This window comes from Saimiri boliviensis, chromosome 19 (genome assembly GCF_048565385.1).
Source record: "Saimiri boliviensis isolate mSaiBol1 chromosome 19, mSaiBol1.pri, whole genome shotgun sequence".
NCBI lineage: Eukaryota > Metazoa > Chordata > Mammalia > Primates > Cebidae > Saimiri > Saimiri boliviensis.
The window spans coordinates 37284036-37308054 of NC_133467.1; the positions used below are offsets into that span (position 1 = coordinate 37284036).

The 24019-nt window shown below is 48.2% G+C and overlaps 1 protein-coding gene across 1 annotated transcript in view; it reads left to right on the top strand.

The window, feature by feature from the left end:
* Positions 1-11282, top strand: part of PGLYRP4 (peptidoglycan recognition protein 4) — a 47594-nt gene extending 36312 nt beyond the window's left edge. The window contains exons 11-16 of the mRNA XM_010329661.3: positions 514-715; positions 3315-3433; positions 4364-4516; positions 5709-5907; positions 9645-9763; positions 10432-11282. Of these exons, the coding sequence (XP_010327963.3) occupies positions 514-715; positions 3315-3433; positions 4364-4516; positions 5709-5907; positions 9645-9763; positions 10432-10610 (971 nt within the window). The 3' untranslated portion in view covers positions 10611-11282. The remainder of the gene's footprint in view (positions 1-513; positions 716-3314; positions 3434-4363; positions 4517-5708; positions 5908-9644; positions 9764-10431) is intronic.
* The last annotated feature ends 12737 nt before the right edge of the window (positions 11283-24019 follow it).

The following is a 24019-nucleotide window of genomic DNA, read 5'->3' on the forward strand; positions in this document are numbered from 1 at the left end:
CCCCGTGTTCATGGAGCCTCCTGTGGGCTCTGGAACCCCTGTTTGAGGGGCTGACAGAACTTCCTTCAGAGAGTCATGGCTCTTAGAGGAGGGCAACGCGAGAGACGCAGTTGAGACCAGGGCTAATGGCAGTGAGGAACGTGCATCCTCAGGCTTCCAGCTCAGAGCGCCAGGGTGGGTGGTGGGGTCAGCTGGGGTGCTTTCTGAAGGAGGAAAGTATGAAGTAGGCCAGGGGGCAGTAGGGGATGGGATTTGCCCGTCAGAGAAAGACAAGGAGAGACCGTCCGGGAACAAGGTGGCATGACTTCCCAGGCTGAGGGCAGCGTGTGTCTGGGCAGCGGTTCAGCTACAGTGGAGAGGAGGAGGGGGCCGTGGGGGTAAAGGGCTCCCCCAGGGCGTCTCCCACCCATGGGGCAGGGAGGGCCTGAGAGCGAGTGGTCAGGGTACATGGACGGCCTGTTGGGGGAAGATGGGCAGGGCCTGCTATGTGCCATCCTGTGGTCTTCCCTGCAGATACTCCCACCATTATCCCCCGCAAGGAATGGGGGGCAAGACCGCTGGGCTGCAGTGCCCGGCTGACCCTGCCTGTGGCCTACGTCATCACAGACCAGCTCCCCGGGATGGAGTGCCAGGAGCAGAGCGTTTGCAGCCAGATGCTGCGGGGGCTGCAGTCCCATTCTGTCTACACCACAGGCTGGTGCGATGTGGCATACAAGTAAGAGGTTGGCCACGTCCCCGAGGCCTGCATCCAACGTCACCCCCTCAGGGTGCTTCCACTTCCCCCTTCTCTGTGTGTCTTTATTTTCTGGGCTTCATTTACATTGTTTGTATAATGAATAAAAATGGTAAAAAGGAAATGAAATAAAATCCGAATCCTCCGGGGATTGTAAAAGGGGTGACTCTAAGCCACTTACTTAAGTGGCTTTCGATTCTGGTGCTCCTGTGAAAAAGCGAGGAAGGTTATGCGACAACTGCGGTTCCAACTGGGCTCTTGGAACTCGTGAAGGCTTACAGTTTACAGAGGTCTTCACAACTGTCACCCAGTTCGGCCCTCCCAGCTACTCTGAGGAAGGGGTTGGAGAAATATTCCCATCTTTATTTCACAAGTGGGAAAGCCACGGTTCAGGGGATGAAGAACCCCGCCGAGAGCGAGGCAGCGTGTCCCCAGCCAGAGCTGTGTCACGGTGCCTGCCACTGCAGCCTTTGCCCCTCCCACCTCCCAGGGACTCATACGTGGGAAGTGGTGTCCCACTCATTTCCCTGAAGGGCCACTCTGACAGAGAGGTCGGGGACCCCACGGGGGGAGAGTGGGCGTTGGGAATGGTGGGGAGCAGAGCCCCGTGGGAAAACAAGGGAGAGCACGAAGCAGCCGTGCACTGTGCATTGAGTATCCGCTCTGGGGATCATCGTGGAGGCCCAGAACATTCTCCCCCTTAGCCGCAAGAATGAAGAATGAGGAGACAGATGTAGAAGGAGAGGGAAAGAGAGAGCGGGAACGGGGCTAGCCCCCACGGAACTCTAAAGGCAAACATAAATGATTTCTGAATTATCCATTTTGGAAAGGAAAACCTATGTCTTCTTATTTATTTATTTTTAAACACAAAGAAGAGCAGCGGCAGGCCCTGGCTGTGGCCCGCAGCACCCCTGGGATGGCGGGGTCTTCCCTGTCTGCCCACCGTGCGTGCTGTGTCAACCATGACTCACCTGCCGCCCCTGCCACCAGCTCCTCCACCATCCTGCTGCTGTCACTGCCGTGTGGCCTGGTTTGGTCACTGTATTCCTAAGTTATTGCAGCCATTGCGTCTCCAAGTCAGGTTTCTGCAGTGACACTCTTGACAATCGTCAGTCTTTGCAATGCAGCCGACAGTAGCTGTAAGGGACTGTTCACAGTGGACTATCCACAGGCTGCTGCAGGAGTGAGCAAGGGACCTGTGAAAGAATGGGCAGCAAAACCAGGGGAGAGGTGAACACGCCAGGACTCCCCACTCACTCCTCAGGCTGACCTCCGTGTAGCGCCTTTCCTTGACCCCAGGGAGGTTTTCTCTCTGTGTTCAGTTTACTGTGGAAACTCATGATCTATTAAAAGCTGGATACGGCAAAGTTGTGAAAACATCAATTCTGAAGACCGGTTGGAAAGTGGAGGAGAGAAATTATAAAAGCGCAGGAATAAAAGGAGAATAAACAACATATATTTGATTTTAAAAATGAATGTTAAAAAGAAACTATTTTTTTTCTTCTGAATGTACTTTTTTAAACTTTTTAAAAAATTTATTTTTTATTCTTTAAGTTCTGGGGTACATGTGCAGAACGTGCAGCGTTTTTACATAGGTACGCAGGTGCCATGGTGGTTTGCTGCATCCATCACCCAGTCATCTACATTAGGTATTTCTCCTAATGCTATCCCTCCCCAATCCCCCCATTCCTTGCTATCCCTCCCCTAGCCCCCCACCCACCAGCAGGCCCCTGTGTGTGCTGTTCCCCTCTCTGAAAAAGGAACATCCTAAACAAATTTCTATGATAAAGAAGAGCTTAAGAAAATTCCTAAAAAGAAACTGAAGAAAAGCATCAATATAAAAGAAACTGTTGAATCCGACATAACTGTTTTAGAGAATGTTCAAGTGCTTGGTCCTATAATTTAAAAACACAATATATTAATTCTTAAGCTCTTAAAAAGTATTGGACTAATATTTTCAGGTCCTTGAGTGTCACACATTCAAATTCCACTTTGAACCAAGTGCGTATTTTTAAAGTGGCGTTCTGGAAAACACACATAAGCTAAGTCACAACAGAAATTAAAACACATTCCGCCGGGCTCGGTGGCTCAAGCCTGTAATCCCAGCACTTTGGGAGGCCGAGGCGGGTGGATCACGAGGTCGAGAGATCGAGACCATCTTGGTCAACATAGTGAAACCACGTCTCTACTAAAAATACAAAAAACTAGCTGGGCGTGGTGGCGCGTGCCTGTAATCCCAGCTACTCAGGAGGCTGAGGCAGGAGAATTGCCTGAACCCAGGAGGCGGAGGTTGCGGTGAGCCGAGATCGCGCCATTGCACTCCAGCCTGGGTAACGAGAGCGAAACTCCGTCTCAAAAACAAAACAAAACAAAACAAAAAAAAACAAAAAAAAAAAACAAAAAAAAAACATTCCTGTGTCTCTTGGAGGTTTAAAACTGGTTATTCTGGCCTCCCATTGTTATCTTATTGGAACATAGTACTTATTTATGAGCCTCCAGAACCCCTTTTCCTTTCGAGGATCAGTGAGAGGTTTTCACTGATGGATATTTGCTAGTAAACCCACTATTTCCTTCTTGGCAGCTTCCTGGTTGGGGATGATGGCAGGGTGTACGAAGGTGTTGGCTGGAACATCCAAGGTTTGCACACCCAGGGCTACAACAACGTCTCCCTGGGCATCGCCTTCTTTGGCAGTAAGAGAGGTAAGGGTCACTCCCCGCGGACCCTGTGCTGGAGAGTTGCATACACTCTCCTCCTCGGCTCCCCGGGTTCCACACTTATCTTTTCACCCTACGTCATACTTATCTTCTCTGATGATCGCCCTTCTCTTGAAGTTCTTTCCTGCTTTGGATTCTGCGACATGCATACTTTCTGTCCTCTTCCTCTTTACGGGTCCGCACTCCTGTGATATTGCTGACGCCAGCACAGACATTGCTTGAGCTCACAGTTACTGCCATCACTTCTGTAGTTGAGGTTGTCTGACATAGATGCTGCGACTGCCAGAGGCAGAGAAGCCTGGCTCCTCTCTTCTTCCAGTTTCTTCCATTGATAGAAACGAACCAGAAGGCAGCAGGCAAGGAAATCTGGAGCTATAACTTGCAGGCTTCTAGCCTCCAGAAAAACAGAGGAAAGCACAGAACAGGGATGGAGTTGAGAAATAATACATATGGAACCAACACCTGCCAGCATCCTCATCTGACAGCTGGGGCTAGGTAACAGTGTTTCTCTCAGAGGTTTTCTGTGAGGATTATGAGTTAACGGATACACAGAGTCTACTGCACACCCGATCAGGGGAGATACGAGTTAATCCTGGTTGTCTTTTCTCCTGTGCTAGTGCATACCTAACTCAGTCAGGTGCGCCTTCCTCTGCATGTATTTGTCACTGCCCTCCAGCTCTTTTGCCTAGAGATGGAGTGGATAAAGTCTTAGTTTGGCTCTTGGAAGAAGTTGTCAACTTTGACTGCTGAGAGATCCAGGTGATTTCTTGCCTCTTAGGCCCTCTGTTCTGGCAAACTGGGCCAGTTTCCTCTCTTTCAATCCAGTGATTCAGGCTCAGGTGGTCATATCATCCTCCCTTCAGCTGCCTAGGCCAGGTGGAGTTTCTTACTGACCGGTCTCTGCTCCTCCTTAAGGCGGCAGTCCCAGCCCCGCTGCCTTCTCAGCTGCAGAGGGTCTGATCTCCTATGCCATCCAGAAGGGTCACCTGTCGCCCAGGTATATTCAGCCACTTCTTCTGAAAGAAGAGATCTGCCTGGACCCTCAACAGCCAGTGATGCCCAGGAAAGGTAAGACCCTCCATGCCACCTCACCTTCCCTGTTGCCACCCAGCCATGTTTGGGAGTGCTTTTTCTCTGTTAAACTCCATGGGATGCTGGGACCAAGAACATCTCATGCCTATTTTGAGAGCTGGAAAATTCTGAGAGGGCATCTTCCTGGCATCCTCTCCATCCCATCAGAACGACATAGCCATGGTCTTTTTCTTAAATACATATGTACACAGATGTTCACTCAATCAACAAATATTTGCTGCATAGCAGGCACTGTTCTGAGTACCGAGCATACAGCTGTGAACAAAACAGATGAAACTTCACCTTCAGGAAGCTTGCACTTCAATGAGAAAAGACAGAAAATGAACAAAACAAGTAAATACATGCGATGTTAGACGGCATAGAGGCTAAAATGGAAAAAAACAGAGTGGGAATGGAGTGGGGTAAACTTGTATACATATTTGTGTCCATTATGTGGGGACACAAAAACATACATAAACACACATACCTTTCTAGACACAAAAACGAGCCAAACTCCAGCACAGCCACAGCTCAGAGAAGAACTTGCATTCACAGATGATGCTGACATCAGAGTACATATAACAAAAAGCTGAGTAAGAAAAATCATACACTATTTGCACGTTCGCTACTGTGGACCTTTACTTTGGATCAATGATATTTTTTAAATTAGCTTTTTAAAATTGCGAATCTCTAAATAAAATGTTTCTTGCTTTTGGACAGCCACTATCTTCAATAGTGATAATTCCTTAATATTTGTCTAGTTCTTTCTAGATTTCAAATTGTTTCCACAAATACATGTGATCAGTTCAGACAGTCCGCTGACTTCTGCACAGTGGCCCTGTTACATAAGCACACACACACCTGTACATGTGTTTGCAATGCATGGTCTTTTGAAGACAACGACCATGCCTATATATAACCCACAGTCCTTCCCCTTCTGCTTGTACACTGATTTCTGTAGGTATCAGGCCTGTAGATTTTTGCCCCAGCCCCTTGGTTCCAGCCATCTGACCCAGAAAATCTCCATCTGGACTTGCCCAGAATCCCACGGACGATCTTACGTTAGGATGTGCTTGTGGGTGCTGGAGGCCTGGGAGAAGCTGAGGAATAATCCAGCCTGTAGTTAAGTGATTGCTCTCAGGGAAGCAAAAGCAAATTCCTATTTTTTTGGCTTTTCATCTTACCACAGTTTGTCCCAACATCATCAAACGATCTGCTTGGGAAGCCAGAGAGACACACTGTCCTAAAATGAACCTCCCAGCCAAATACGTCATCATCATCCACACCGCTGGCACAAGCTGCCCTGTACCCATAGACTGCCAGACTGTCGTCCGAAATACACAGTCCTTTCACGTGGACACACGGAACTTTTGTGACATCGGCTATCAGTAAGTGGGATCAACCCAAAGACAACCCTCTTTTTCTTCAGGATTGTAGGAAGGAAGGCTGTGAGAGGGAACCGATGTTTCCTGAACCCCTCCTTTGGGCTGGGTGCTTTCCATAAGGCAACACATTTTATGTTTGCAAGACTGGGCTGAGGATCACTCAGAGCATAGCTAATGGTTGGTTACCTCGCTTGGGCTTATCTCTACAAGTGGTTGGGAAGATTCTGAAGAGAAGGCATTAGAAGCTTAGTGATAAAGCAAGACTGTGGTACCCTCAGAAAAGGACATGAAGGGTTGCACCTTTTTTTTTTTTTTTCTGTTGAAAATTAAAAAAAAAATTTTTTTATTGCATTTTAGATTTTGGGGTACATGTGAAGAACATGCAAGATTGTTGCATAGGTACATACATGGCAGTGTGGTTTGCTGCCTTCCTCCCCATCACCTATATCTGGCATTTCTGCCCATGTTATCCCTCCCCAACCCCCCACCCCCCAGTGTCCCTCCCCAGTTCTGTTGACACAAGAACAGAAAATCAAACACTGCATGTTCTCATTCATAGGCGGGTGCTGAACAATGAGAACACATGGACACAGGGAAGGGAGCATCACACACTGGGGTTGTGCCTTTTTTATGCAATTCCTTCTAACCTATCAGAGACAAAGGCGTTGCTTGCCCCTATTTCATTCTGCCCAGCTCCAAACTCGCTCTTTCCAATGTTAGAATCCTGCTATTCCTCTGGTGTTACTTACCACATTCTATGGATCTAGAAACTTTTAACCTCTCTGGGCCTCTTTTGTCTTATCTCTACAATAGGGAAAATACTTTATCTGTTTGAAGATAGGGAGTGAGATCAAAATGCTCTCTTTTGGTACCTTTAATGCCAGGTCTGTAATAACGAAACACATTAAACTAATGGAGTAGAAAAGCTACTTGGACAATGTCTTGGAATTTTCATAGGAAGGATTTAGGGCTAGAGTATAATATATTTCAAGTATTCATCTGTGACTTAATCACAACATATCTTACAAAGTCTCAGGTAAATATGCTTTTGCAAATGTGTTGTTCTGGGCCTGCTGACTCTCTCCGTTTTAACTCCTGTTTTTTTTTTGAGACAGAGTCTTGCTCTGTTGCCAGGTGCCAGGTTAGAGTGCAGGGGCGCGATCTCGGCTCACTGCACCCTCCATCTCCCGGGTTTAAGCAATTCTCCTGCCTCAGCCTCCTGAGTACCTGGGACCACAGGTGCACGCCACCACACCCAGCTAATTTTTGTATTTTTTAGTAGAGACGGGATTTTACCATGGTCTCGATCTTTTGACCTTGTGATCTGCCCGCCTCAGCCTCCCAAAGTGCTGGGATTATAGGCGTGAGCCTCTGTGCCCGGCCTGAACTCCTGCTTTAAAAGCAGCCTTTGCAAACAGGAGGGAACTCTTGCTTCACTTTTCAGGATTTTCCATAGGTGTGCTATGGTTATTTAGCACAGGTAACGGGAAATGGACTATAAATCTGGAAATTCCACATGGAAAATGCTAGAAGTTGAGGGAATGTTTGTTTTCCTCTTTCATTCAGTCTTTAGAGACACAATCCCTGTTCCTTGACTTTTCAAAACCTGTTGCAATATCCTTCTCCTGCTCTAGTCTCATGACATGTCATCTGTAACTCTGATGTGGACTGTAATCAGGACAAAGCACCCACTCACACATTACTTTCTAGCTTTTTCATCGATAGTTATTGGGTAGCTACTATGTGCCTCGTGCTAGACAAGATATGTCAATCTGACAACAAACAGAGAGAGATTCTCCAAAGATAATGATTTTGGCCAGGCACTGTAGCTCGTGTCTATAATCCTAGCACTTCAGGAGGCTGAGGCTGACGGATTGCTTCAGGTCAGGAGTTTGAGACCAGCCTGGGAAACACAGGGGGACCTTATCTGTATAGAAAAACAGAATAATTAGCCGGGCTTGGTGGCATGCATCCTGAGTCATTCCCAGCTGCTCGGAAGGCTGAAGAGGGAGGATCTCTTGAGCCTGGCAGTTTGAGGCTGCAGTGAGCCATGGTGTGCCACTGCCCTTCAGCCTGAGCAGCAGAGCGAGACCCTGTCTGAAAAAACAAAACCAAAAGCAAGAAAACAAAGATAATTAGTTTATTTGGGAGTGTGCAGGAAATTTGCAAATCTGGGATATGCATGCTGTGGGAACCACAGGCATATCCAAAGAGGTTGAGGCTAGGGGAAGCTTTTAAAGGCAAAGGGAAAAGTATAATTTGTTTTGAAATAAAGGAACACTGGAGAACGTTGATGCTTATCCCAGGAGGCAGGAAGTGGCACCACTTCATTCGTGGAGACAGCGTGTCGGGCAAGGGTTCCCCATCGGCCAGATGTCCTTGTGACTAGTAATAAGTTGCAGTTTCGAAAGTTTTTGGCAAAAGTTCTTGTTACAGGGATGAGTGCCTAAGAGTCCTTCAGAGAGTCTTTGTGCTCGTTCTTATTGCAGGCTCGTGGGCATGAGGGTCCTCCCTTCTCAACCTCCCAGCTTTATTTATTTTTGTTAGAATTTGACACAAGTGACTCCATTTTGATTCTGACAACTTTCAGTGCTAGGAGAGAGGGAAGGATGACAAGTAACTACAATTCAAAGTGTTGAGCACTGTGATGGATGCAGAACAGAATAATGTACAGGATGAGCCTCTAATCAAAACTTTGCAGGGGGTGATTGGGGTCTGAGAAGGGCTTCTAGAGGGAGGAGTATCCTCATTGGAACATGGATAAGGAGGGGGAGTTGAGGTTATTCAGGCAAAGAAGGAGGAAGAGTGTCTGGGTGAGGAGGAACAGCATTTGCCAGTGCATGGGGTACAGACAGAGCACTGCAAATAGATTTGAAAGAGAGGAGTGGTGAGCAGTACGGGTGGGAGGGCTTGTGGGGGCCACATTGTGGAGGGCTTCATAGTGGGCTCAGAGAGACTGACTCTATTTGAAAGACAGCTGCAAACTATTTAGGAGGTCATGCCCTATGGTAGGATTTGTATCTTAGAAAAATCACTCTGGGTGCTACTTTAAGAATGGACTGGAAGAAGGCAGAACTCTGGCAAGAAGCTACTGCAGTGATCCGGTGAGTTGGAGCAGTCGGGCTAGAGAGAAGTGAAGGAATTTAGAAGCTGTGTAGGAGTTACAGTTGACAAGCTCTGACTAGTGGCCAGGTGGGCTGAGTGAAGGGCGAAAGGCATTCAGGGTGTTGTCCAATCTCCTAGCTGGACAAATTTTAGAAGAAGGTGGGTTTGCCTGGACAGGTTTTTAAACTAGTCCTTGAATCTGTGGGAATGATTGTCCAGGGCAAATACATTGAGAGAGAAAAGGAACCAAACCGGAGGGCAGAGGAGCACCGGTTTGAGGAAGGGAAGGCGGGTGGCAGAGGGGCCTGAGGGAGAGCAGGGCGAGGAGACCCAGGAGGGGTGTGCATTTTAAGAGAGTGGTCAACGGCGTCAGCGTAGTGCAGAAGTAAAATAAGTGTCCGTTGCACTTTGGGCCAGGAAGCCACTGCTCACCTTAGAGGGGTCAGATTCCGTGGTGTGGTGGGAACTAAGGCCAGGTTGAAGTGGATTGTGATGTGTTTTGTTTTTCCCTTGTCCACATTAGCACATAAGAGATGCCCACCCATATTGAATAAATGGATGAAAGAAGGAATGAATGGTTGAAGGAGTGAAGTATTCCCAGAGTGACTTTCTTCATTTTCTTTTCCCGATCCAAGCTTCCTGGTGGGCCAGGATGGTGGCGTGTATGAAGGGGTTGGATGGTACATCCAAGGCTCCCACACTTACGGATTCAATGATATTGCCCTAGGAATTGCCTTCATCGGCAACTTCGTAGGTAAGGGATGAGCATGGGGTTAGAGGGGTGCTGGGGGTGGAGGGACCACGCGGCATGTCTGGGAAACGTGGGGGCAAAGGCAGCCCTGTGGTGTCTGGCAGTGTGAGTGGAACATTTTAGCTTTAAAGTGGACTCTCAACAGAGGATGTCACCAGGATACCCTTTCACACAGAGCATTTACACCCAAATCCACCCATGCCCATGCCCAGCTCCACCTCACTTTATATCCAAGGCAAACATGGAGCAAGGGGGGGAAAAAGTCTTTTGCAAACGTCAGTGCTTTTATCCCTCAGTTGGCAAACGCATCCGTCTCTTGGTAGTCATGGCAACAATTTGGGGAGCACCACTGCCTGTTTGGAAACCAGCAGGCGGCCCGGTGGTGCTGTAACTGCTTTGTACCTGCTCAGAAGTGTGCTGTGCTGCAGTCCTCCTCCAGAGCAGTTTTTAAACTTTCTGGAAGAAACTTTGGCACGGAGGCGTCAGAGAAAGCAATGACCTTGTTTTCTGTTTGCGCCTGGTTGCCACAATTTATGGGAAAGTGTTGGCTATGGTGATGGTGGAATGGGGCAGGGTGGGGGAAGAGGGAAATTGGAATCTAGGTGCTTGTTCCTTCCTTGATCAAGAAACTCTGAGACCCTAATGACTGATGGGGAAATTGTGTTTTGCAGAAAAGCCTCCAAATGCTGCAGCACTGGAGGCGGCCCAGGACCTGATCCAGTGTGCCGTGGTCGAGGGGTACCTGACTCCCAACTACCTGCTGATGGGCCACAGTGACGTGGTCGACATCCTGTCCCCTGGGCAGGCTTTGTACAACATCATCAGCACCTGGCCTCATTTCAAGCACTGAAGGAGGCCCTGCTCCCTCTGAGACTGCCCTCCCTCCCCTGCTGGGCCTCTCCCGTCCTCACCAGTCACCCCGGCTCAGCACCTTGTGTTCCCCTCCCCTGCCAGCCCATCCTGTCCTTCCTTTCTCAGGTTAGGAGAGTCACATCCTCTCCTGCCAGCATCCTCCAGGAGCCCCCAGACCTTGCAGCTGCTCACTCACAGCCCTCTTGGTCTGAGTTCAGACTTCCTGTCTCCTTACTTCCTCTCCCCCAGGGCACCTACTTCCTCAGCCAGGAGAGACAGTGAGCTGGTCCTTGTGGCATTTCTCTCTCTCTCTCTCTCTCTCTCTCTCTCTCTCTCTCTGTCTTCCTGTGCCCCTCTGTCTGGCGAGCCTTCCCTGTTGTCTGCCTGGAAGCCCCCACTTTTTACCCCTTGCTCACGACCAGGTCAGCGTGCCCATACACCCTCTCTGCTCACACATGGACTGGTACATATTTGGATGCAGCCCTTACCTTTCTTGAGGGCTGTAATTGTTTATAGATGTGTCTGTCCTCTCCTCTGGGTTGTAAGTTTCTCCAAGGGAGGAATTGTCTTTTATTCACAACTGTCCTCAGTACCTCAGCAGTGTTTGGAGTTTAATAGGTTCTGCAAATGTTTGTTAAGGAAAGAATGAATAAATGAGTGAGCGAACCCAGGTCCCTATTCACCTTGCCAGTTTTCTTTGGCACTTCCTCCCTGGGGCAGCCTTCCTGGATAGTGTCCCCAACCCACCAGCATTCTCTTCGTTCCTGTTCCCTCCCAGTCCAAGGCTCAGAGCTGACTCTGGTCACCTGTCCATAACGGTGACTGCATTGCTGAAGTTCCGCGTCCATGTTCCCCAAGAGAACCCTGAAGGCAGGGAGCATGTGGTCAGGCCAGGGCTGTGTCCACACAAGCTGCCCAGTGCCTGCCACATGCCCTTGCCTGGCCGGGTCCCACTGGGTGCTGGGCTGAGAGAGAGCCCAGAGCCCTGGTGCTCTGTATCCCTCCCTGCTTGAGTTCCTCTTGCCCAGAAGGAAGCTCCCTCTTTCAGACAGGGGCGTGAGGACTGCACTGCTGTTTACTGGAAGCACGTGAGCTGGCTCTTGTTTTCACAGGTTTTAATCTGGAAACAAGGGAAGGCGTTGATGAAAAGAGTCAAACTAAAATATTTGAAGAGATTTATTCCAAGCCAAATAGGAGTGAACATGGCCTGTGACACAGCCCCAGTAGATCCTGAGAACACGTGCCCAAGGTGGTCAGGCTACAGTTTGGTAGGGAGACATGAGACATGAATCGATACATGTAAGATGTGTATTGGTTTGGCTGGAAACCAAGCAGGTGGGCAGGCGGTAGGGAGGGATTCCAAGTCGTAGGTGGATTCAAAGATTTTCTGTTTAGCAATGGGTTGAAAGAGTTTTTATCTAAAGACCTTGAACCAGTAGAAAGGAATGTCTGGGTGAAGCGGGATGGTGGTGGGGGAGGACGTTGGGGAGAAGGTGGGGAGGTGTTGTGGAGACCACGGTTTATCATGCGCATGAAGCCTCCAGATAGCAGGCTTCAGAGCTCTTGTCAGACCTAGAAGGTGCCAGACTCTTAGTCAGCTCTCTGCTGGATCAGGGAAAAGACCTGCGAGATGGAAGGGAATTCTCTACAGAACGGGAATTTTCCCACAAGAGACCGCATTACAGAGCCATTTCAAAATATGTCAAACACATATAGTTTGGGGTAAAATACTTGCATTTCTTGCAGGGCCTGCCACCCGTCGTGTTGGTGTCTTATTGCAACAGTCTGGTCAGTCTTAAGATCTCTGTTTTAATGTTAATGCTGATTGGTCGTGCTTGAATTCCAAAGCGAGGAGGGTACAGCGAGCCATGTCCAACCCTCACTTCCCAACATGGCCTGGAATAGATTTTCAGGCTCACTTTGGAAAACCCTTGGCCAAGATGGGGGTCTGTCAGTCAGTTGGGGGGATTCAAATTTTATTTTTGGTTTACAGAGGGAAGGAGGGAGAAGGGGAGGTGTAAAGAAAAGCAGCTAGAAACATGGGCTTTCTTCCCCTTGTACATGTTTTTGGTATTGACACTGTGTCTTTGCCTCTAGAGTGTTTCATATCTTTCAAGACGGGCTTTAACAGCCTTATCTGTATACTGCTCTGTGCTTTCGAAACTGTCCCTCTGATCTCATTAGATTGATTCCGTCCCTTTGTTATTTGCTCTATGGTATCCTGGGTATGTAAGCAGGGGAAGAATGGTTTGCCTAGAGGTCACATAAGCCCAGGGAGACTCAGAACCCTTGCCCCATTTATACAACCAGAGGAAGGTGGCTCCAGGAGAGCTCCTGTAGTGAAAAGTGACACTCCTGCCAGCCCCCTTCTTCTTGTGGAGGGGTGGGGGGCTGTAGGCACAGGCTTCCTAGAGGAACCTTCCCCAGCAGGGGTGAGTTTAACACCCCTGCATGCAGGAAGCAGCCAAAGGGGTAGACTGCGATGCTGAGAAATAATTTCATGGAAAAGGTGTCCTTACAGTTTCTTGGCCTTCCTTATGATCCTCCAAAATAGAGGGTCTCCTTCCTTTGATTTAAACACCATTCCCAGGCCTCAGGAACTCATTGGCCTCCCTCCCCAACTCCCATCCCTTATGGACTCTGGAAGGGACTGTAGACTCCCCATCTCTATCAGCACTCACGAAGGCCTCAAAACAACAATATTGGTTGGACGCAGTGGCTCACGCCTGTAATCCCAGCACTTTGAAGGCCAAGGTGGGTGGATCACCTGAGGTCAGGAGTTCGAGACCAGCCTGACCAGCAAGGTGAAACCTCATCTCTACTAAAAATACAAAAATTAGCCAGGTGTGGTGACGGGAGCCTGTAGTCCCAGCTACTCAGGAGGCTGAGACAGGAGAATTGCTTGGACCCGGGAGGTGGGTTGCAGTGAGCTGAGACTGTGCCACTACACTCCAGCCTGGACAATGGAGTGAAACTCCATCTCAAAAACAAACAAACAATTTGTCTCAAAAACAAGCAAACAGAAACAAACAAACAAATATTGCATGATCTGGATTATTGTTTTTCCCCCAAAATCCACTTTTATCGATCTTAAACATACTAAGTAAAATCAGAGCACTCAACTGGCAAATGCTCTTTCAAGGCAAATTCAAGGCAGCTTATTCCAGGCAGTTCGCTGCTTCTGTGTCCTTTTATAGAGAAACTCTTCCCAGCTCCCCCTTAATCATTTAGAGAGACGGGCAATACTAACACCCACCTCAGAGGATTCTGGTGAGGATTAAATGAATGATCAGGTGTAAGGGTGCAAGGACCCGTGCTGAGCATCGAACAACTGGCATCACCTGAGGCATGTGATTGCTGCTGTCTATTACTCTTGTTTGATTGTGGCAGGATGGATGTGTCTTCGTGGGCACGAATCGCAGCTGCCTGGGGAAATTTGAGCAGATTGTACTCAGACTTTGTGATGAGCAAGGAGGAGCCAGACAGGCCTGCAAACAGGGGGGCAGGTTTGAAGGAGCCCACGGTGAAGGAGGGGGCACAGCCCTTTCATGAACCCCTGCATTGTCAGGGTGGGAGGGGCCCATTCGGTTTCAGCATAGTGAATATCAATCTGGTTAAAGCCTCCTATTTCACAGAAAACTGAACCGGAGGGAGGTAGCTGAGCTGTTCAAGTTCACCCAGTGAGTTAAGTAGAGGAAGGAGCACCCAGATTCTGAGGCTGAGGCTCAGCATTATTCCTGCCACCCCTCTGCTAAAATCATGGTATGGCCTCTCCATTCCCACTGAGTCATCTAACACCCAGCATGCTGGTTAGAGGCCACAAGCTCCTTCCCACAGAACAAGCCCATGCGGGGGTCACCTGCAGCCTCGCACGCTGGGCTTCGCCATGTTCCTGCCTTTGTCTGCACGGCTCCCCACTCTTGACTCTTGACCTCTCCAGTGCCTTTTTTTTTTTTTTTTTTAGCTGCTTTTCAAAGGCTCACTCTTCCAGAACCTGCTCCTCCAAACCAGAAATGGCCTCTCTCACCCCCAAGCGCCCGTGGACTTTGCCCCGGCCTCGCAGTGTCCCTTTGCTGCCCACGTGCCTTCTCCCTGCCGGCCTGGACTCCCCGAGCGCTGCACCTGCTCCCCTGGCTCCGTCTCCTGGACAAGCACAGGGCCTGGCATGCTGCTGGGGCCACCTACGCGTCTGTGGGAGGAAAGGCAGGGTGCGGTGGGCAGAGGCAGTGTCTCCCTCAGCTGGTCCCTGACGCTTGTCGCACAGTGGAAAATCCTGGTGTCTCCACTGCTGAGCCTCCGCAGATTTCTCACAGGGAACTCCTCCTAGTGCCAGGCCATCCTTTGCCCTTGCCCTCAGGCGGCTTCCCCTCCGCTGGTGAGATCTGGGGGAGACATCCTGTCTTCTCCAGCACCAATGCCCTCCACCCCACCCCTGTGGAGGCTCCTGGGACCCCTCACTGTGCTCCCCGCAGCCTGTGGGTGGGGGGAGGGGGGCAAGGGTTGGGAGGGGCGTGGGCTGCAGCTGCTCGCTGGCTGTGGCTCGCTTAGGAACACCTTTCTTCCTGAGCTTCCTGCCACCCCTCCCCATGCTTCCCGGGCTCTTCCCCTCTCCTTCTCCTTTCTACCATTGCGTCTTGTGTCTGTCTGCGCTCTCTCGGCTCCCTCTCGGCCTCTCCTTTTCTCTCATGCTGCCTCCATGCCTGTCTCTTCGCGCGCCTCATTTTCTGTCTGTCTGTCCTTCTGCTCCTGTCCGTCCCTGTCTTTATTCTCTCTCTTCTCTTTCATCAACATCTAGAATACGGCAGTGTGAAAGGATTGGGGGGAAGCGGGTCTGAGACTCAGTACAGTAGACACCCACAATTCATCTCCATACCCTGCCCCAGGGCTGCGGGGGTGCTGGAGTGGGAGGAGAGGGTCAGAAGGCCAGGGGCAGGGTGGCTCTGGGGAAGGTATGCATTTGGGAGCCAGACCCAGCACATCCAGTATGTTTCTGACCCAGCAGGTTCCGCCAGGCGGGCGTTAATTAAAGCCCGGCCCTGGAAGAGGGGAAGGTGTTATTAGGTGGAAGGACTGGTGGGCAGGGGTGGAGCTGCCAGGAGCTGTGACAGTGACCTTTTGGGAATTTTCCATAGTAGGCTAGAGTAAGAAGCATCACCCCATGGTTGGGGAGCTGGGGCTCCCTCTCAAAGTGGCTGAGAGCCCTCTGGTACCCAAAAGGGAAGCCGCTGCTGTCTGGGAGGGGAGCTGGGGAGTTTCCTCCTCTCTCCCCGGTGCTCAGCTCCTGTGTCACTTCTAAGAGTCTAGCTCTTGAGGTCCCCAAATTAGGATTTTCCTCTACTCTGTTCTTGGGTACTATGTTCATTTGTAAACACTTACTTATGTATTCTTCTGTCTCTGTGGGCATACATATTTTAATCATCTGACTTTCCCACTAGATTCTAAGCTCTGTGAAAGCAGGAACCATGTTTAGCACACTCATACTACCTACCTGGTCCTGGTGTGTAGCAGGTGCTCTGTCAGCATTTTGGACAGGCTGAGCCTCAGGTCTGGGGAACATGTGCCGTGATGCCCCATTGGCATGTCTCGAGGAAGGGGCCAAGAGCAGTGGCTTTGTCTGGGTCTGTCCCCACTCAGCTCCAACTGGGGTGAGGATGGGGGAAGCGCCCAGTGTGTAATGATGAGGGGGTGAGAAGGAAACTGACTTGAGATGAAACCAGATTCTAGCAGACTTACAGAGCAGATACCCATAAGTGGATAATTGAGAGGGGTGAGGGCCTAATGACGATTGTCCTTTCTGCTTGCAGACTCTGTACTAAGCACATGGTATATGGAATTTCATCTTATCCTCAAGACAGCTCTCTAGGGTAGATACTGCTATTCCTATTTGACAGTTGAAGAAACGAAGGTTCAGCTTGGAGAGATCAAGTCACTTCCTTAAGGTCGCATAGCTGGTGCCTGTCAATGCTGAGCTGGGTTTCTGTTCCTTTGCCTGTACCACACCGGCTGTTTGGTTACTTACATTCCTTTTACAGTTGGTGACTGGCAGAAGACAAAATTCCAGGGATTTCCTGACTCAGAGTTCATTGGAGTAATCACTTCCCTTGCTCTAACAATATTCTGCAATTAATAGGTGGTGCACGTAAAACCCTCTGTAAATGCTGTAGCTCTGAATTCATGCAATAATAACATCCCCGGCCATTGCAATGCAGCCCAAGATTGCTTTACCTGTGTGGCCACCGCATCATGCTGTCAGCCGCCACTTCCTCATGACTGCTCTTAACCCACCTCTCACGCCTGCCTGCCCTTACCAGGCCAGTTTTTCAACCTAACTGCAAGACTCTGGTTTGTCTTGATTTAGTGTCATATTAGTGATGTTCCTTTAGCTCGCATCTGTTGAAATCTTTTTAAATCTTGATGTTGTCATTTTCTATGAGTCACTGCTCACTTCTTTATCGTCAGCTTTTTTTTTTTTTTTTTTTTTTTTTTTAAAGACAGGGTCTTACTCTGTCCCCCAGGCTGGAGTGCAGTGGCATGGTCTCAGCTCACTGCAGCCTTGACCTCCTGGGCTCAAGCCATTCTCCCACCTCAGCCTCCTGATTAGCTGGAACTATAGGTGTGCACCACCATGCCTGGCTAATTCTTGTATTTTTTGTAAAGACAAGGTTTCACCATATTGCCCAGGCTGGTCTTGAAGGGCTCCTTGGTCTCCTGGGCTCAAGGGATCTGTCCACCTTGGCCTTCCAAAGTGTTGGGATTACCCCTGGCCCAGCATTTTTATTCAAATCCTTCATTATCACCCATGCCCCAAACATCTACATCTAGTGGGCCATAAGTATGAGGGACTTTTGCATAGATCACTCCATTTGACCTTCACAAGAACTCTGTGGAGAGGGCCCTATTATCCCCTGACTTCACACATGAATAACAGACTCAGGTAGTGTCTGGTTCCCTGCACCACCATAGCCTTGTGTAGATTTTGCAGAAATCTACCCCAGGCCAATGGTAATCCATTAGCCACAAGTCACTGCTTCTGTTCATTGCACCACCCATAGAGCACTAACAGGCACTACCTATCATCCGATCCCGGTGATTCTGTGACTGCTGAGGAAAAGAGGCATCATGGCTGGTGTGTGTGTGTGTGTGTGGTGTGTGTGTGTGTGTGTGTGTGTGGTACAAATACCACTGCTCATTATTATTAATTAGTCCATTTTCCTTATTGAAGGCCCACAATCATTTCATTTATCACCAATATTCTCATGGATTCCAAATCTGGAATTTTTATTATTGACTTTCACTGAAAGGCAAGAATATCCCTTAACTCCATTCTTACTTGCCTTTCTTCTCTTAGTCTTCTTACACACATGTGATGGGGTTCATGGTTCAGAGGTGCCTGTTCTGGTATTATGGCTGACTGACCCTGAACCGGCCCCTAGCCCTCCAAGTGAACTTTGGGCACACCACCCTAATACTGAGCCAGGCATGTGGGTGACAGTACGGTGTTCATATAGTAAGACAAGGGTGACACGGAAGGACTCTTATGCTTGATTCGTGCTGCGGAGTGTGCATGGAGCTTCATGATCTGTAGCCTTCGGGTGTTTAAGGAAGTTAATGGTGTGTTGCTGTTTAAAAGCACATGGAGTCTTGGTTCAGATGCTAGTTTCAATGAAGCCAAAGATACTTGTTCAACCCTCTTGCTTGGCTATTCTGTCAAATTTGGGCAACAATGAAATTCTGGGTTGCAATCTAAAGGAAAGAGAGGAAGAACTCACAATATTGTAAGTTGAAGGATGAAATACATATGTTCAAACCAAGCAAATTAAGAGCAAGCAATATTGCTTGCTTCCCTTAGCGGGGGCTTTCATTTAGAGAGGAGGGGGATGAGGGAGGGAGGGGCCGGCCATGGATCGGAATTGTGCCTATGGGATCTTCTCCCCATGAAGTGACACAGAGCCCCGGAGTCCTGTCGTTGACAGGGCCCTCTGTTCATAGGCTGCGAACATCAGGGCCGGCTCACATACCGTTTCCTCTGTCTGGAATGTCCCTCCCATCCTCATTTCTTTTTCTGACCAATTTATATTCAACTTTCAGTTTCCAGTCTTAAGGTCATGTCTTCAGATAGGAGCTCTCCTTCCTACCAACCATAAATTCATTCATGAACTTGCCCATTTCTAGCGTTGCATCATTTAGAGCTGTATCTTTAATCCTGTGGCTCCTTATTCTATGTCTGTCTTCCTCACGGGCCTGTTCCACTGGTGAGGGCAGGACCTTCCCAGTGCTCCTCTAGCTCCTGAATGATGCCGGATACACCAGCACATAATGCTAGCTCCATAAATATTTGTGGAATGAGCGAATGGCTTCGGCATCTTCTTTTGTAAAACAGCGGGGTTGCAACTGGTGATCTGGGCATTTTCCAGGTGTGAAATGCTTTGTAGTCTAAGAGTCCTAGTGTGACCCCTAAGTTCCAGCGGCAGTTGGTGTGGAAGGTGGGTTAGGGAATAGCGGCTGAAGGGCGCTGGAGTCCTGCCCTGCCTCGCCAGCAGATGGTGCAGGTGAGCTGGCTCTGTGGTCAGGGCCGGGGCTGGGCCAGCCCTGGTGGGTGTGGCGCTGAAGTGCCCTTAGCTGAGCCCAGACCTGTCTGGTGAGGAGGTGGGGCGCCCAGCAGGTACAGACACAGTAAGGAAGGGAGAATGGCTGCAGATGCAAACCTGCTGGGACAGTTGCTTGCTACACGGGTGGGTGGGGTGAGGGGTTGGCATCCTGGTACTTCTGGCCACAAAAACTGCTCTTGGCACATAGGCTGTCTGTCCCGAGTTGGAGGTCAGAGAAGCCAAGCCTCCCCTGCCTCCGGGCTGGGGCCCCAGCACTGCCTTTCAACAAGTCTCCTACCTGTCTAGGTTCCTGCTAGCGCTGTTCTCACGTAGATTCATGCCCACGTTTTACCTCTTTCCCAAGCTTCCTTCCCAACCGCCTGCTGCTGAGCAAAGGAAATTGAGGCCATCTGGCAGGATCTCTCTCCACTTCCTGCAACCTTGCAAATGTTCTTACAACCACATTCCCAAAGTTTCCCCAACATCAGCTTCAGAAAGCCAACTATCCACTCCTTCCCTTGATCCCATCCTGTTCAGGTTTCTTGAGCTCTCTTTTTAAACTCTGCACTTATACCTCCTAAATTTATATTTACGGAGGACACATTTTTCTTTTTCTTTTTTATTTTTTTGAGATAGAGTCTCGCTCTGTCCCCCAGGCTGGAGTGCAGTGGTGCGATCTCAGCTCACTGCAAGCTGGGTTCAAGAGATTCTCCTGCCTCAGGCTCCTGAGCAGCTGGGATTACAGGCATGTGCCACCATACCCCACTCATTTTTGTATTTTTAGTAGTGTTGGGGTTTCACCATGTTGGCCAGGCAGGTCTCGAACTCCAGACTCAGTTGATCTGCCTGCCTCGACCTCTCAAAGTGCTAGGATTGCAGGCATGAACCACCATGCTCGGCCACGTTTTTCTTTAATAAGGTTCAGATTCTGCCATGTATTGATCTCTCCACCTGTCTGCCTCATAGAAGGTCTAAAACATGCCCCAAACCAAACTCCTGATGTTGCCTCTACAACTGCTCCGACCAGTCTTCCTCAGCTCAGTAAGCGGCACTTCCACTCTCAGGTGCTCAAGACAAAACTCTGGGTTACCACTGACTCCTTCCTTTCTCCCACTCCCCTCATCTGGCTTGTTCTACCTTAAAAATACATTATTTCAGCCATTTCTCAGCCCCTCCCTTGCTGCTACTCTGGCTCAGGTCACCAGCATCTTTCACCTGAAGAACTACAATAGCCTCCTATTCGGTCCCTCTGATCCTGATGTCCTTCAGCCCTTAAGTGTATTCTCAACACAGAAGCCAGAGAGATCTGGTTAAAATCCACGTTAGATCCTGTCTCTCCTCGCTTAAGACCCTCTGATGGCTCCCCATGTCACTCACAGTAAGAGCCAAGGTTGTTACTGTGACTTAAAAGGTCCTACATGATCCAGCTTCTCGTTCTTGCCTCCGACTACACCTTCTACTCTTTCTTCTCTCTCTCACTGTTTCAGGCTCGCTGTCCTCCTTGGCGTTCCTTGACCAATTCTAGGCAGGCTTCTGCCTCAAGGTCTTTGCTTTGCTGTTCCCTCTGCCTGTGGTGCTTTTCCCTCAGATACTCACACGGCCCTCTCTCTCATATTGTTTAGGCTTTTACTCAAATGCCACTTTCTCAATGATATTTTCCTTGGTCACCCCACCCACAACGGTGACACCCTTCCTGCCAGCACTGTCTCCATTCTCTGCTTTATTGCACAGTCTTTCAAAAAATTTAGTCATTTATCTTGTTTATCTCCCCCAACTAGAATGTCAGCTCTGTGGAGGGTAGGGATTTTCTGCTTGTTTTGTTTTCTGCTGAACATCAGCGTCTCAAAAAATGTTCTTGTACATAGTAAGAATCCAAAAAACATTTGTAGAATGTATTTACTGAATGCATCTTCACCTACTCTCTTCTCTCTCTTCATAATCACAGTTTATAAAGGTACTCTTTCATCCTGAAACAATTTGAACAAAACAACAACAAAAATAAACCTGTTTTAACTCTACTGCTCTCTCTATTTTCTAATCTCTTTTTTATTCTTTTCACTCACATCTCTAGAAAGATTATTCTCTTTCTCACGTCTCATTTAGTCTGCAATACAGCTCTGCCCTTACCCCCACCTGGCGCTGCTCCACTGGAATTGCTCTTACTTGGTTTCCTAGGGACATTGTAAAAGCCAAGTCCCAGGGGGACAGTTGTCACTCACTCCCCTTCTAACAGTCTTTGCTGTATCTGACACATCTGAAAGTTTTCTTACATATTTTTGAAATCTTTCATTGTCTGTGGCTCTGGTGACAATACACCCTCCGGATTTCTTTCTTCTTGGCTTCTCATTGTTTTTCTTAAGGGCTCCTTTCCCTCCGTCATGATTAGGATCCTCTCCAGCTACTTTCCCTGAGTGATGTCACCAGGCATCTAGTTGTCATGTCTTCTTAGGCTCCTCCGGGCTGTGACGGTTTCTGGGACATCCTTTGTTTTTGATGACTTTGACAACGTTGAGGATTACTGGTCAGGCATTTTGTAAAATATCCCTCAACTGGGATTTGTATAATCTTTCTCATGATGAGAATGGGGCTGCCGGCTTTTGGGAGAAAGAGTGCAGAGATAGCAATGAGCACCTCTAGTAGTCAGATCTTGATTTTTAATACCATTTTCTAAAAAATAAACCAGAGCTTCTTGGAGAAATGACTGACTCTAGAATTGGGAAGAAATATACAATATAAGCTTGGAACCTCTTACAGTACCTGTAAGTAAGGCACTACTCAAAAATAGCAATAGTAAAATGGTGGGATACATTAAAAAAATACAGGAACCAACAGAAGAGTTCCTAATGGCCAAAATGAAACAATTGGAATAAGAACATGAATGAATTAGTATTGGATTATAACCAATGCGAATGTGGTCATTACTTAATAATTAGTGTCAGTTGCTTAACAGCTTGAGAAAATGAGAGATGAATTTCATCATGGTTCACCTGAGGATAACCTCAGGTGAAAACTGCTTGGAGGATCATTCTGGGGGCTGGCAGGGGGCGGGGTGGGGGCAGTTCAGGCTGGATTAGACACCAGAAGCTCCTTGGAGCAGAATTACCTTTTTCTGTGTAAAATGACTTCTCAGTTTCGCCCTCCACCCCCTTTCTCTGCATCTCCCCATTCTTCCTCTACCATCCTGTATCTCCTCACTTAAGACCCTCTGATGGGTCTTAAACTCAACACAAACACAGGGCTTTGTGTTGAGTTTAAGGTGATGACCACAGTTAAAAGAAGCAATAATAATGATAGAAACATAAAGTGAGACACATAAAGTTATGTCTTTGGATAGACTGGCTAATCTCTCTGAACCTGAATTTCTTCATCTGCATCTACAAGATGGTTGCTGTGGGAAACTGTTTCCGCAGTGATGGAGTGACAATCTTTGAAGTCATATGAATGGTTTGTTTTGCTTCTATTAGTATTTTGGTATTTTCTTAGAAGACTCAGTGATTTAAGAAAGCTGATAACTCTCAATGAATGCCAGCGGGGAGCCTGAGGTGGCCTAGTTGCTAAGGGCATGGGATACCGTCTGCAAACTCAAGCCTGTCTGATTTCAAAGCCAGGGCACTTTCCTCTAGCCTAGGCTATTTATTTACTGCTAATGTCCATAAGGGATATAACGATACTCTCTCCTTTTTTTGGTGTGGAAATTATGACTAAACCCAATGATTCCTGGTCAGAAAATAATGAATACCCACCCGCAAGGCTGCCAGTTCAACACTGAAGGGAACAGCAAATTTTCAGGTTGCAGAGGCTCCAGTGTCGGACATAAGGTGCAATGCTGCTGTTCACCAGCAGGGAGCAGGTGAAGTCTGCCCTTGCCCATGTGTGGCACCTGAACACTGCATCAGAGACTTACAGATAGGTTGAGACCATGAAGTAACAATGACTTCCATTCATCTAGACAGAAATTTGTAGGTGTGAGCTCCACAGTGGCTGTGTGACCTGGGCTTTATTACTTTCATTTTAGGGAGGCTCAGATAGGTTGGATGATCTGTTCAAGGTCAGACCTTGGAGACCCTGGGTCCTGAACCCAGTTATTTTACTCCACTTTTTAGGCTGTTTCTGGCATATCACACTGGCTCTTTGGTATATCTGACAATTGAAAAAAGTATTTTTAATAAAGACATTTCCACATACTTACTTTTACCTCCCATTTAACTGCCATTCACCAAAGGATTTTCCATATCATTGAACAGGAACTCACCATCTCCAAATGGTTTCTTTAGCAACTGAGGGAACAGCTTTCAAGGGAACTGTTGAGTGCTGCTTTTCACAGGTCTGGCCACAGAATTCAGGGAAGTCTTATATTTGCTCATTTATCAAATTTATGCTAGTTATTTGTTAAGTAGTCACAAAGTCAAAGTATTAGTCTGTTCATTTTGCCATAGCAAAATGCCACAGACAGGTTGCTTTAACAGCAGGTATCTATTTTCTTACGGTTCTGGAGGATAGACAGTCTAAGATAGAGAAAGAAAGCAGGCAAGATCAAGTTCTGATGTTTCTTCCTATCAGGGCAGTAATCCCATCAGACCAAGGTAGCATCCTCATGACCTCATCGATCCCTAATTACCTTCCAAAGCCTTCATCTCTAAATACAATCACAATGGTGGTTAGGGTTTCAACATATGAATCTTGAGGGGGACACAATTCAGCCAATTGCAGTGTATACGCCAGTTAGTATGGGTTATTAACTGTGGATGACAATAACTTGGAATAGCTGTGGTTAAAAATCTGATAAAAGTTCATTTTATAAATTTATTTTCTTTTTAAA